We start from the raw sequence: 15047 nt of genomic DNA on the forward strand, positions 1-15047 counted from the left end.
TTATAGAGCAGTTCACCAGCTGATCAGGTCTGAATACTACTGTCATGGTCTGCGAGGCGCTTCTCGTGCATGATCTCATTTGAGATAAGGTCCTGAAAGATATTTTATAATGTAAGTGTTAAATATTGCTGTTATGGTAATCTTGTTCAACTGTTGCTATAAATATCATAAATTTAAATCAAAACAAGTTTGTTGGCTTGTTGTTTTTGTTTGTTTATTTTTGCAATTTTAATCTCGTGATCATATGTGACTAACCGCTTTTCATAAATAATTTAAAGAAATTATGTTTGGTAGAAAATACTGTTTATAAATGTACTAATATATGTGGTCTCCTTTGGCTGTGTGAACTGGTCGGAAGTGTGACGTCTTTAAAATGCAATAACCGTTATTATATAGTTTTACCTCTCAACAAATCCATCTTTTCTTGGTCAAGGACAAGCTAGAGGGCGCGGTTTCCCACTCCTGTTCCCCTCAAGTTGGCCTGCTCGTGCAGGGTAAAACCTGGTATAAATCTCCATACATCAGGTTGTCCCCCTTTTGCTCCCTTTTTTGGCAGGCGATGATGCACATTCTGTCCAATGGATCTTCCAATAAATGTAAATTTCACCTTGGGGTTTAACCTTCAAATATAAAATATAAAAGTTCTTATTAAATATGGGGGAAAGAAATCTGTTCATTAATGACAAAAAATAGGTATAAATAAATTTTAAGTTGACGATAACCATAAAATACAGCCATAATAATTCAAATGGTGTTTTTTTCCTTAAAATTGCATTACATTTACTCATCCATTTACATTTCCCAGTGACAATACATAAATATGATAATGATCATAATTAATTTAATTAAAAAGAGATGCAGAAATGAAAATACAAACCTGTTACAGCTGTTCTTCAGTATTCCAAAAAAACGGCAGTTGTTGAACTATGAGACCACATCTCTTTAACCACCCACTTTGAATCTTCTTTGCAACAAACTTATTGTTGATTTACACATTGTTTACAAACAATAATTTCCTGTGCTCCAAATAACTTGCTGTGCTCCAACCAATCAAAAGTGGTTTGTTTTAAAATAGATGGTTCCATAACCAATCAAAAGTCTATAAACACCCCTTTGTTTGGGCTAGATGGACCACTGATAGGGATTAGTGTTTATGATGCTAATGGATCTCTTATCTGATCCTGATCTTATCTGATATTTATTGAATAATACACAGCACACTTAGCACATTATTTTTAATTGTGAATATTTCAATTGACCTTATCGCGATGACGTCACAAAAGGGGCAGTCCCTTAGCGACGGTGAAAACAATGCCCTAGATACGGTCGATTTACTACGCTGATTGAGCACCTCTGCTGATATTTCGTCAATTGCATTCCTATTGGGAAGTGGATAGGTAATTAAATGGCCTGTAATTGGTGTTTAAAATGTCTTTTGACTATTATGTAGGGTTAGATTGCACTTCGAAAGCCCGATATGATAAGAAAATAAAACTAATTGGACTTAATGAATGTCCGCACAAATTGCAAGCTGGATGTTGGAATAATGACCCGACCAAGTGGCCGATGATCGAGTACGGCGACATTCATGATTAACTTACTCACTGAGACACTGGGTAAATTCGTTTATTGTAATAATGGAAGTATCCTTGTAGATGTTGATGTAATGAGTATTGTCGTTCTTTTCAGGGTTTATTCATCTTCGAACATTATAATTATATTTCTACTATGTCAATTTATCATGCTAATGTGAAGCTGTAAAATACGTAGGAACATCTGGTACATGACTTACTGAAAGCCTTAGTTGTGTTCATCGTAATGAGTACGAGTGACAAATATTAACATTAACACACATATATCTGTATAAATTTTTGTTTTTCAAACATTATTTACCCCCGTTGCTGTCAAACGTATTTCTTTTTTATGATGTCGATCGTTTATTGTCGTAACATTAAATCTTAATACGGAATGACGTCTTTTTAATTAACTGATACACGCTAAATACGTTACTTGTTTTTTTTTACGTAAATTGTATTACTCAGTTTTGTATCCAGTAGTAAATTTTATAATTATTAAATACTTTAATAAATTAATCGGGCTAGTATCTTTACCGTGTAAATTTCTGATAATCTAAATTGGACATGACTTTATATTTGACCATATGTCACATATCTAATTTAAGCAACTGTTAAGTACATCGGCGTTAATTATTCATCCAAATGACTGCTTAATACTACCAGAAAGAGGAGACATGGTGGCATTTATCGTGTTAAATGACACTGTCTGGACCACCCAGTGTGGTTTATGACACCTTTTTGTCGGTTAAGTTTGGACAATATTTGATCAAAACGAGATAATCGGATTATGCAAAACAAAGGGGCAATTAAACACCAGAATACAAAAGCTTACACGATTTTAAGACTGTTGCAAACAATCAAATGAAAAAATATTGCATTTAATTTAATTAAATGTTTATTTAAGGTGTCAACATGTTTTATAAAGCAACTGTATATTCAATTATTTCGGCATTAAAAATTTGGCTTAAATGACTGCTCAGTCTGACAACAGATGACATAGAGGTATCATAAATTGTGTTTAATGACCACATGTGGTTTATGCAGAGCCCCAAGTATAGGTCCCCAGCTGGCTTTATGACACCGTGTTTTCTTTGTCTGGACAGTATCTGATCATAACGAGATAATCGGTTTGTGATGAAGAAAGGGGCATTCAAATACCTAACATGCGGAAACAAAAAGTGTCGAAATTGGTGTGAATTAAATAAAAACAATAACATTTATCATGAGAATTAATTTAATACGTAACAAGGTAATAAGGTAACAAATATAGAGGTTCAAATCAGCTACTATATGTTGCATATATTTAAAACTTATTGGTTGTTTGTTTTCATCCTTATTTGTGTTCGTTCATTAAATTAAATTTATTATGAAAGAATTTATATTTCTGGGTATTTCTATTCTAAAAAATGGTCGCGAAGATGTGCCTTAACTTAAGAAAATTGCGAGCAGTGTTTAATATTTTAATGCAAATAAAATGGCGACAGCGCTTTTGTTTTCACCGTCGTCAAGGGGCATGTAACTCTAACTGACCGGATGTTGCGATAAGGTCAATATAACATACTGAATGGTGTTAGCCAATAATAATAATATCATAAAAATTATTTAAATTGTCTTTTAAAATATATGTTAATAGTCAATGTGGTAGACATTAATTGAATTGGGGTTAAATATCAGTGTAAGAAAGTTCAAATACTTATTTTTTATGTTGTGGAGATATAATTGATTCTGGCACGCCCACATAATATTTTTGACACTTTCAATATTTTTAATCAGTTACCCACAGCCTGATTTAGTTGTACTTTTCCCTTTAAAAGCTGCTCTACTGATTCACATATTTTATGAGCTGACAAATTGAAACCATAAGACCATAAACATTATGTGAAGATAAAAAAGAATTCAGTACAATCCTCCTATTAAACACTATATCTCTGTCCTTAAACTTCAGTTAGTTGCTATAGTGTTGCTCTTTTTTATGAAGATGCACTAAAACTACACTTGTACAGAAAGAATATTTTTTTTGCAAATCAGAAGATACACTAATATGCACAAAAATGCACTTCATTAAAAAAATGCACTTATTGCATAAAAAGATGCACTTTGTCTACAGGAGATACACTAAAAGTACAGTAAAATACACTTAAAGATAATGAAAATACAGAAAAAATGCACTTTTGTGCACTTAATTATAAAAAAAATGCAGAAAAAATACACTTTTCGGTAAAAATGCAGAAAAAATACACTTTTTAAAGCGTATTTTGTTAAAAAGTGCATTTTATTTTGAGAAGGGTACCTTGACCTTTGAATGACCTTGACTCTCAAGGTCAAATTATTAAATTTTGCTAAAATTGCCATAACTTCTTTATTTATTATTAGATTTGATTGATACTTTGACAAAACAACTCTTACCTGACATACCACAATAGACTCCCCCCCCCCGGGAATCCCCCCCTATTTTTTTTTTCTTTAAGATCATCTCACAAATTACCACCACACCCTCACACTATACCCCCACCCCATCCCCCCCCCCAATTTTTTTTTTTAAACGGTTAAAAAACACAAATATTTATTTGTATTATTTTATTTTTGAAATACTGTCCAACCATCGCAACCCTCCCCCCCCCACTCCCACCCCACCCCCGAAAAAAAATAATTTTTTTTGCATATTTTTTTTGCATTTTTGGAAGATAATGTAATAAATGACCACACCCCCACACTACATGTATACACCCCTCTTCACTCCACCCCTCCCTCCTTTGTGATTGAAATTGAGAGTCCCTTCACCTTTAAAAAGAAAATAGATGAGCGGTCTGCACCCGCAAGGCGGTGCTCTTGTTGAAATATAAATGCTCTTTAACAAAAAGAACATTGTCAATTTATTTCAAACTTATTTTTATGGCGAAGTCATTAAGTAAAATAAATACAAGACATTCTATAATTTTCAGTTGTTTTAAGCTTAATTCGTAAATGATTATGTAAACTAGTCGAAAGTAGATTTGCGAAACCTTCCCCCACACTCTAGGCTCTACGTTGTATTTTAATATAGCGATATAATAACCAAATTATCTGCACAATTACATCGTAATTGCATAAATTATTGATGTTTCCACTTATTGATACAATACAGCGATAGGTGGTTAATTGATATGCGATAATACTAACCTTAATGTCTATAAAGACAGGTGTAACAACCAGTGTGCCAAATTCAGATTTTAAAGTAATAGCCAAAATTCTTATACAAATATAATATATAAAAAGTTAAATTTCTTACTAGCCCGACTATATAAAAAATTTAATTCCCACTAGCCCAAATCGATTTTCACTAGGCAAAACCCTTAGGGCTAGTGTGAATTTCTCATACTGGACAATGATAACGATGATGGCAATTATTTTACGCGACTTGGCTTCAATATGGCGTCTGCTTGATTGATGTTTAATTGATGGCAATAGGTAACACTGTTGTGAATGTGAAAGACTTGTATTTAACTGGTTTTATTGTTGTTTGGAAATATCATTGCAGGGTAGTGATAATGTTTTGTTTACTGAAAAAGAAAATGAATATAAGTGGGGTTTGTATGTAAATATATTAAGCACTTTTATGCACATTTGCATGATTTTTATGCTCCCCGAAAAATTTTGGGGAGCATATAGTTGCCAGTTTGAAGTTCCTTCTGTACTTCCTTCCATTCTGTCACACTTTTGTTACCGTTTCTCATAGCACCTTCAATACTTTACTGATCTCTTTCATATTTGGCATGTAGGTACCTTGCATTGACCTCTACCTTTTGATGAGGTTTGAGGTCACTGGGTCAAGGTCACCGAGGCTAATAATAATATACATTTTCCGTCACACTTTTGTTACCGTTTCTCATAACACCTTCAATACTTTACAGATCTCTTTCATATTTGGCATGTAGGTACCTTGCATTGACCTCTACCTTTTGATGAGGTTTGAGGTCACTGGGTCAAGGTCAAGGTTAGTGAGGCTAATAATAATATACTTTTTCCGTCACACTTTTGTTACCGTTTCTCATAGCACCTTCAATACTTTACTGATCTCTTTCATATTTGGCATGTAAGTACCTGGCATGGACCTCTACCTTTTGATGAGGTTTGAGGTCACTGGGGTCAATGTCAAGGTCACCGAGGCTAATAATATACTTTTTCCATCACACTTTGTTTACAGTTTCTCATAGCACCTTCAATACTTTACCGATCTCTTTCATATTTGGCCTGTAGGTACCTTGCATGGAACTCTACCTTTTGATGAGGTTTGAGGTCACTCGGTCAAAGTCAAGGTCACTGTTGCTAACTATAATATACTTTTTCCGTCACACTTTTGTTACCGTTTCTCATATCACCTTAAAAACTTTACCGATCTCTTTCATATTTGGCATGTAGGTACCTTGCATGGACCTCTACCTTTTGATGAGGTTTGAGGTCACTGGGGTCAAGGTCACCGAGGCTAATAATAGAATTTTCCGTCACAGTTTTTTTTTACAGTTTTTCATAGTACCTTCAATACTTTACCGATCTCTTTCATATTTGGCACTTAGGTACCTTGCATGGAACTCTACCTTTTGATGAGGTCACTGGGGTCAAGGTCACAGAGGCTAATAATAGATTTTTTCTTCACACTTTTGTTACAGTTTCTCATAGCACCTTCAATACTTTAGCGATCTCTTTCATATTTGGCATGTAGGTACCTTGCATGGACCTCTACCTTTTGATGAGGTTTGAGGTCACTGGGGTCAAGGTCACAGAGGCTAATAATAGATTTTTTTAGGCGGTTATTAACACATAGATTGACAAAGCGCATCATCGGGGAGCATCCATCAGTTTCACTGATATTCTTGTTTATTTAAGTAACTATAAAGAGAACATAAATCCTAGTTAGACCCCCACACCAGAATTTCATTTAAATTGGAGACTCATCTTAAAAGAGCATTATTAAATGTATTTCCAAATTTTTCATAAATTTCTGAATGTATATTTACAGTTGTTTAAAATAAATTTAGGTGATTTAAAGATAAAATTAAAATTCTCAAGGCTATTATATTGTGAGTTTCATACATAATTTATATAGAGGAATTAACATGAATGGGATGTTTCAAAACGTTTTCATATATGCATAACTTAACTTTCCCCCAGAAAAATATTTCACGGGTCATTATGAAAACTGTTCTTCAAATCTGTCTCAAATATCTCAAAATTAGCATGTTATTCTTGAAATGATTACAGAATGACAAGCACACAGAAAAGTTTTCTTCAGATGGCCTCCAAAAATTACAAGAGAAGGAAACTAGGGACAGAATGCAATGACGTGGATAGTGGCACAGACAGAAAGACTCCCATTATAGAGGATATTGATTCAACCATGCAACCTGACGTCAACTTTTCTAGCGTAATTCAAGAAACCTTAAGCTCAGGCAGAACACCTGATGACTTAAACTCTGTTTGTGTCAAAATTGAGACAGATGAAAGTTATAATACACGTAAGGCTAATGGTTTTTTTTCTGCATGTGTCCAAGTGAAACAGGAAGAGATATATCAAGATCACAAGCAAGATGTCTACAATTTTTCATATGAAGAATCAGAAGCGAAAGGATGTGTAGCCAAGGATCCAGATCTTACCAAACAAGATGGCTTCAACTTGGCAGGTGTAAAATTAGAAAGAACTGAATGTGAAATTATGCAAGATGACAACAGACAAGCTGGCTTAAATTCTGTATGTGTTAACAGAAATCAAATTGCTGATTCAAATGCACGTACTGAAAATGATGGGCTAATTACTGTTTGTGGAAAAACAAAACAGTCCACAGGAGAAAAACTATACAAGTGTGAGTTGTGTGTTTTTGCAAGTAACCGGAGTAGTTCCTTAAAAGTACACATGAGGAGACATACAGGAGAAAAACGGTTCAAGTGTGAGGTGTGTGATTATAAATGTAGCCAGAGTTGCGACTTGAACAGACACATAAGGAAACATACAGGGGAAAGACCATACAAGTGTGAGGTGTGTGGTTATGCAAGTAACTATAGTTCTGACTTGAAGAACCACAAGAAGATACATACAGGAGAAAAACGGTTTAAGTGTGAACTGTGTGATTATAAATGTAGCCAAAGAGGCGACTTGAACAGACACATAAGGAAACATACAGGGGAAAAACCATACAAGTGTGAGGTGTGTGGTTATGCAAGTAACTATAGTTCTGACTTGAAGTATCACAAGAAGATACATACAGGAGAAAAACGCTTCAAGTGTGAGGTATGTGGTTGTGACTTTTACCACACTGGTACCTTGAAGGTACACATGAGGATACATACAGGAGAAAAACGGTTCAAGTGTGAGGTGTGTGATTATAAATGTAGCCAGAGTAGCAACTTGAAGACACACATGAGATTACATACAGGAGAAAAACGGTTTAAGTGTGAGGTGTGTGGTTGTGACTTTAACCAGAGTGGTCACTTAAAGACACACATGAGGATACATACAGGAGAAAAACAGCTCAAGTGTGAACTGTGTGATTATAAATGTAGTCAGAGTAGCAACTTGAAAAGACACATAAGGAGACATACAGGGGAAAGACCATACAGGTGTGAGGTGTGTGGTTATGAATGTAACCAGAGTTATAACTTGAAGACACACATGAGGATACATACTGGAGAAAAACCTTTCAAGTGTGAGGTGTGTGGTAATGACTTTAACGAGAGTGGTAAGTTGAAGGTACACATGAGGATACATACAGGAGAAAAACCCTACAAGTGCCAGGTGTGTGGTCATGACTTCAACCAGAAAAGTACCTTGAAGGTTCACATGAGGATACATTCAGGAGAAAAACGGTTGGGACATTAACACAAGAATTTCATTTAAATTGGAGACTCATCTTAAAAGAGAATTATAAAATGTATTTCCAATTTTTTCATAGTTTTCTGAGTGTACGCATTTATTGACATTTATTATTGTTTTAAATAAATTTAGGTAATTTAAAAATAAAAATAAAATTCTCAAAGCTATGCTATTATGAGTTTCACACATAATTTATATAGGGGAATTAACATATATGGGATTTTTCAAAAAGTTTTCATGTATGCATAACTTAACTTTCCCCCAGAAAACTATTTCACGGGTCATTATGAAAACTGTTCTTCAAATCTGCCTCAAATATCTTCCTCCAAATTAGCATGTTATTCTTGAAATGATTACAGAATGACAAGCACACAGAAAAGTTCTCTTCAGATGGCCTCCAAAAATTACAAGAAAAGAAAACTAGGGACAGAATGCAATGACGTGGATAGTAGCACAGACAACAAGACTGCCATAATAAGGGAAATGAATTCAACCATGCAACCTGACATAAACTTTTCTAGCGTAATTCAAGAAACCTTAAGCTCAGGCAGAACACCTGATGACTTAAACTCTGTTCGTGTCAAAATTGAGACAGATGAAAGTTATAATACATGTATGGCTAATGGTTTTTTTTCTGCATGTGTCCAAGTGAAACAGGAAGAAATATATCAAGATCACAAGCAAGACGTCTTCAATTTTTCATATGAAGAATCAGAAGCGAAAGGATGTGTAGCCAAGGATCCAGATCTTACCAAACAAGATGGCTTCAACTTGGCAGGTGTAAAATTAGAACAAACTGAATGCGAAGTTATGCAAGATGACAGCAGACAAGCTGGCTTCAATTCTGTATGTGCTAACAGAAATCAAATTGCTGATTCAAATGCACGTACTGAAAGTGATGGGCTAATTACTGTTTGTGGGAAAACAAAACAGTCCACAGGAGAAAAACTATACAAGTGTGAGTTGTGTGTTTTTGCAAGTAACCGGATTAGTTCCTTAAAAGTACACATGAGGAGACATACAGGAGAAAAACGGTTTAAGTGTGAGGTGTGTGATTATAAATGTAGCCAGAATTCTAACTTGAAGACACACAAGAGGATACATACAGGAGAAAAACAGTTCAAGTGTGAGGTGTGTGGTTGTGACTTTAACAAGAGTAGTCACTTGAAGGTACACTTGAGGATACATACAGGAGAAAAACTGTTCAAGTGTGAACTGTGTGATTATAAATGTAGCCAGAGTAGCCACTTGAAAAGACACATAAGGAAACATACAGGGGAGAAACCATATAAGTGTGAGTTGTGTGGTTATGAATGTATCGAGAGTTCTAACCTGAAGACACACATGAGGATACATACAGGAGAAAAACCTTTCAAGTGTGAGGTGTGTGGTAATGACTTTAACACGAGTGATAAATTGAAGGTACACATGAGGATACATACAGGAGAAAAACCGTACAAGTGTGAGGTGTGTGGTCATGACTTCAACCAGAGAAGTACCTTAAAGGTTCACATGAGTAAACATACAGGAGAAAAACGGTTCAAGTGTGAGGTGTGTGATTATAAATGTAACCGGAGTAGCAACTTGAACGTACACATGAGGAAACATACGGGAGAAAGACCATACAAGTGTGAGGTGTGTGGTTATGCAAGTAGCTATAGTTCTGACTTGAAGAACCACAAGAAGATACATACAGGAGAAAAACCGTACAAGTGTGAGGTGTGTGGTTGTGACTTTAACCGGAGTAGTACCTTGAAGGTTCACATGAGGATACATACCGGAGAAAAACTGTTCAAGTGTGAGGTGTGTGATTATAAATGTAACCGGATTAGCAACTTGAACACACACATGAGGAAACATACAGGGGAAAGACCATACAAGTGTGAGGTGTGTGGTTATGAAAGTAACTATAGTTCTGACTTGAACAGACACAAGAAGATACATACAGGAGAAAAAAATATATAAGTATGATGTATGTAATTATGAATGTATTCAGAGTTATTACTTGAAGAAACACATGAAGATACATACAGGAGAAAAACTGTACAAGTGTGGGTTGTATGGTTATGCAAGTAAATATTGTTGATACTTGGAGACACACATGAAGATACATCCAGGAGAAAGACTACAGGTTTGAGGTTTGTGGTTATGCATCAACCCAGTGTGTTGACTTGAAGTCACACATGAGGATATATACTGGAGAAAGACTGTACTTGTGTGAGTTGTGTGGTTATTAATGTAGCAAGAGTGGTCACTTGAAGACACACACGAGGATACATACATGAGATAAACAGTACAAGTGTGTGTTGTGTGATTATGCAAGTAACCAGAGTAGTTCCTTAAAGAAACACACGAGGATACACACAGGAGAAAAAACGGTTTAAGTGTGAGGTGTGTGGTTATGACTTAAACCACAGTGGTACCTTGAAGGTACACATTACAATACATACAGGAGGAAAAACATACAAGAGTGAGGTGTGTGGTTATGACTAACCAGAGTGGTACCTTGAAGGACGAAGGTTCACATGATGATACATACAGGAGACAAACTGTACATGTGTGAGGTGTGTGGTTATGACTTCAACCAGAGTGGTACCTTGAAGGTACACTTGATGATACATACAGGAGAAAAACTGTACAGGTGTGAGGTCTGTGGTTATGACTTAAAGTGAATTCAATACTGCTCCAGCAGCTGGAGTTTCACTTCTTTATATTTAACCAGAGTAGTACCTTTAAGGTACACAAAAGGATACATACAGGAGAAAAACCGTACAAGTGTGAGGTGTGTGGTTATGTCTTTAACCAGAGAAGTGCCTTGAAGGTTCACATAAGGATACATACGGGAGAAAAACCATACAAGTGTTGGGTGTGTGATTATGTCTTTATCCAGAGTGGTACCTTGAAGGTACACATGAGGATACATACAGGAGAAAGACTATATAAATGTGAAGTGTGTGATTATAAATATAACCAGAGTTTTTCCTTGAAAAGACACATTAAGATACATAAAGGAGAAAGACTGAACGTTTTAGGTATGTGGTTTTGCAAGAAACTAGATTGGTTAAACTGAAAGAGACACATGCATATACATACAGGAGAAATACTGCCCAAGTGTGAGGTCTGTGGTTATGCAATTAGCTGAAGTGGTCAATTCAGGAGAAATATTAGGATACATACAGGAAAAAAACTGTACAAGTGTTAGCTGTATGGTCATGCATGTATAAAAGAGGTTTGTAACTTGAAGACTTACATGAGGATTCACAACAAAGAAAGACTGTGCAAGTGTGACTGAGGTGTGCTTATACATCATACATGTTAAAAGACTCAGAGTGGTCAGAGGCATGCATTAGAAAGACTGAACAAGTGTGAGGTTTACAGGACTGAACCTTTACTAAGAACCAAACAAGTTAATGTATAGCTTAAGACTGATATATGTAAAGTCTTAGATGCTTTTTATTCACAATAATTATGTTTTCTGTTTAATTTAATGAAATTAATGCTATTGCTTTAAGTTTATAATGTTATTTGTTTATATTAATATCCTTGTTGTAAAATCGATATACTATGAATTACATGTAAGATGGAAAATTGAAAATGCCAGGTAAAAGGTTCCATTACTGCAAAATTCTGCTTTTTGCATGGAAATAAATTGCATGGAAATTAATTGCTATCTTCTCATTTTTGACTCAAAACATGTTTTATTTTGGTTGCACTATGACAACTATGTTTTTAACCAGGTTTTCTGAAGGAAAAAACTGGTTATTAGATTGGCGAATGTCGGCGAGCGGGCTGGCGGGCGGGCGGAACAAGCTTGTCCAGGCCATAACTTTGTCGTTCGTTGTAATATTTTTAAATCATTTGGCACATTTGTTCACCATCATTAGACGGTGTGTCCTGTGAAAGAATTACATCGATATCTCCATGGTCAAGGTCACACTTTGAGTTCAAAGGTAAAAAATGGCCATAAATGAGCTCGTCCGGGCCATAACTATGTCATTCATTGTGAGATTTTTAAATCATTTGGCACATTTGCTCACCATCTTTGGATGGTGTGTCGCGCGAAAGAATTACGTTGATATCCCCAAGGTCAAGGTCGCTATGACTAAAAATAGATTGAATTTGAAACAAGGGGGTAAAGTGAACAATCAGTAACAATGCACATTTTGAGTTGTCTCCTGTTATGAGACTTTATTTTCAAATTGAAATCAAGTTTGATCAAGGTCGCCACGAGTAAAAATAGATTTAATTTGACACAAGGGGGTAACAATGCACATTTTGAATTGTCTCCCTTATAAGACTTTCAGATTGAAAAAATTACGACACATATTTCTTGATCCTGTCTCGCACATAAATGGGGAGAAAATTGTTACTGACCTCTTTTATTAACCAATTGACAACCACAAATACCTGGTTTCAACCATCTGCCTAGTACTTAACACTGAGCTTCGGATACAAGACCTATTTAAAAACCTTTAGTTTAAACCTATTAATTGACGTTTAATTTTGCAGAAAGCCTACGCTATTGGGTCCTTTTCCTGGTAAGAACCAGTTTTTTTGTCTATTGGGGCGAGATCTAAAGAATCCTCCAAAAGCGGGGGGATTGAACCCGTGACCTCCCGGTCGCAAGTCGAACACCATATGCAATATGCTACGGCGACCTTACTAATACCTTTGTAGGATACCATAAAAACAAAGTACCCAGGTGATAGCACTGCATAAGGAGAAATTACTTAATACAAAACAAACAAAAATGATGCAAAAATTCCGTTTGTTGCCATTTTCCGTTATGAACTTCCAAAAATATGACAATATTGATCACTACTTGTTTAAAATTGATGCATCAAAGGAATTTAATATTTTTGCCTAACAAAAAAACACGCATAACCTACAAGAGGCCAAAAAGTCAAAGAAATACAAATGCAGGCTAAAGATTGTACACGAACATTGCAATACAAGCGCCCCATGCAACACTTGTCGTTTGCAAACGTACATGATGATGCAACAATCAAAGACAGTTCAAGCCCTATTAGGCGCAATTTCGTCCATCAAGGTGCTCACAATTCCAAAAACAGCTAATGTAGTTTACCTCTTGACGTCTTATGTCGGAAACAAACGATATGTTGGAAAAAGGCCTCGAACAAAGGCCTGTACGTGCACTGGTCATACTTGAAACAAGTTAATTCAACAGATTCGCCGTTGCAACACATTTCAACGAATCAGACCGCTCATTCTTAACCATCCTTGTTTGGAAGCAAATCGCCAATGGTCAGAGGAAAAACTAAAAGTTTGTGAGACGATCACCACATGAGAATTAAAAAAAAATGTGTCACAGACACTGACGCCTCCACAACACATGTTTGGACACAAACAAATCCAGTATTTGTTTTTAAGGGGACACAATGAAAAAGGGTATTAATTTAGCCAAAACTGGTCGCAGACAAAATAGTTTTTACGCTATCATATACACGTAAGGTAATTAAACTGAAAGTTCGAACAAGATTCACCTAGCAGTCCATTGGGATTCAAAACAAGAGGGCCGTGGTCCCAGGACGCTCTCGTGTTACCCAAAGGGAGGTGGAGTATACACTAATAAAATTAGAACCTTTACTCATCAGAGCAATATTATTAAACCACAGGGTAAAAAACTTGAAACATATGACAACATACGTTTTTGTGTCCCCTGACTATGGTCAGGGGACACAGGCGTTACTTGCGTTGGCGGCGTCACATTTTTCGAAAAAGGCTCAAACCTTCTGGGTCCTTTCAGATATTGCTCTCATATTTGGTATGCATGTGAATCTGGACAATACCTTTCCATGTGCATACAATTTTTTACCCCTTGACATTGAACTTGAGGTCAGCGTTCAGGTTTCGAAATCTGCGACAGCGATTCGAAAAAGGCTACTGTGTCCCTTCAGATACTGCTGTCATATTTGGTATGCATGTGTATCTGATCAACACCTTTGCATGGGCATAAAGTTGTTGACCCCTGTGCCCTTGAACTTTAGGTCAGCATTCAGGTTTCGAAATCTGCCACCGCGATGTGAAAAAGGCTCATAACTACTGTGTACCTTCAGATATTGCTTTAATATTTGGTACGCATGAGTATCCGGACAAGACCTTTCCATGTGCATACAAGTTTTGACCCCTGTGACCTTGACCTTGAACTTGGGGTCTGCGTTTAGATTTCAAAATGTGCGATTGCGACCCAGAAAAGTTTCATAACTACTATGCCTTGAGCTTTACTTTAAACATTGTTTATACTCATAATAATAAACGATTTGATATTTGTGAACTTTGACAGTTATAAAGACGTTGGAGAATAACAAACGTACTACAGCCACAAGAATTCCAAAATTATAGCACAAAGGAGGACATTGTGTTTGGTCTGTCTGTGTGTTTTTGTCTGTTTGCTATTAGATTTACAATATTCATACAAAATTATTTGGTCCTTCATTGATAAAAGTTTTGGTTATTGTCCCCTACCGGTTTCACCGGAGGGGACTTATGGTTTGCGCTCTGTGTGTACCTCGGTCAGTCACACTTTTCTGGATCCTGCAATAACTTTCTAAGTTCTTAATATATTTTCATGAAACTTGAAACATGGATAGATGGCAATATGGACA

General features: G+C 35.9%; 2 protein-coding genes across 10 annotated transcripts in view; both read left to right on the forward strand.

Annotated features, from left to right (window-relative positions):
* The window catches only part of LOC127850825 (zinc finger protein 239-like), a 228633-nt gene extending 216548 nt beyond the window's left edge, over positions 1–12085 (forward strand). For all 3 annotated transcript variants that reach the window (XR_008035463.1, XR_008035464.1, XR_008035466.1), the window contains one exon: positions 11651–12085. The gene's annotated coding sequence lies outside the window, so the exon portion shown is untranslated. The remainder of the gene's footprint in view (positions 1–11650) is intronic.
* The window catches only part of LOC127850810 (zinc finger protein 208-like), a 58645-nt gene extending 46560 nt beyond the window's left edge, over positions 1–12085 (forward strand). For all 7 annotated transcript variants that reach the window (XM_052384136.1, XM_052384139.1, XM_052384134.1 and 4 more), the window contains 2 exons: positions 6816–8414; positions 8781–12085. In XM_052384136.1, the coding sequence (XP_052240096.1) occupies positions 6816–8414; positions 8781–10386 (3205 nt within the window). In that variant the 3' untranslated portion in view covers positions 10387–12085. The remainder of the gene's footprint in view (positions 1–6815; positions 8415–8780) is intronic.
* Positions 12086–15047: the final 2962 nt, after the last annotated feature.

Source organism: Dreissena polymorpha, chromosome 11 (genome assembly GCF_020536995.1).
Source record: "Dreissena polymorpha isolate Duluth1 chromosome 11, UMN_Dpol_1.0, whole genome shotgun sequence".
NCBI lineage: Eukaryota > Metazoa > Mollusca > Bivalvia > Myida > Dreissenidae > Dreissena > Dreissena polymorpha.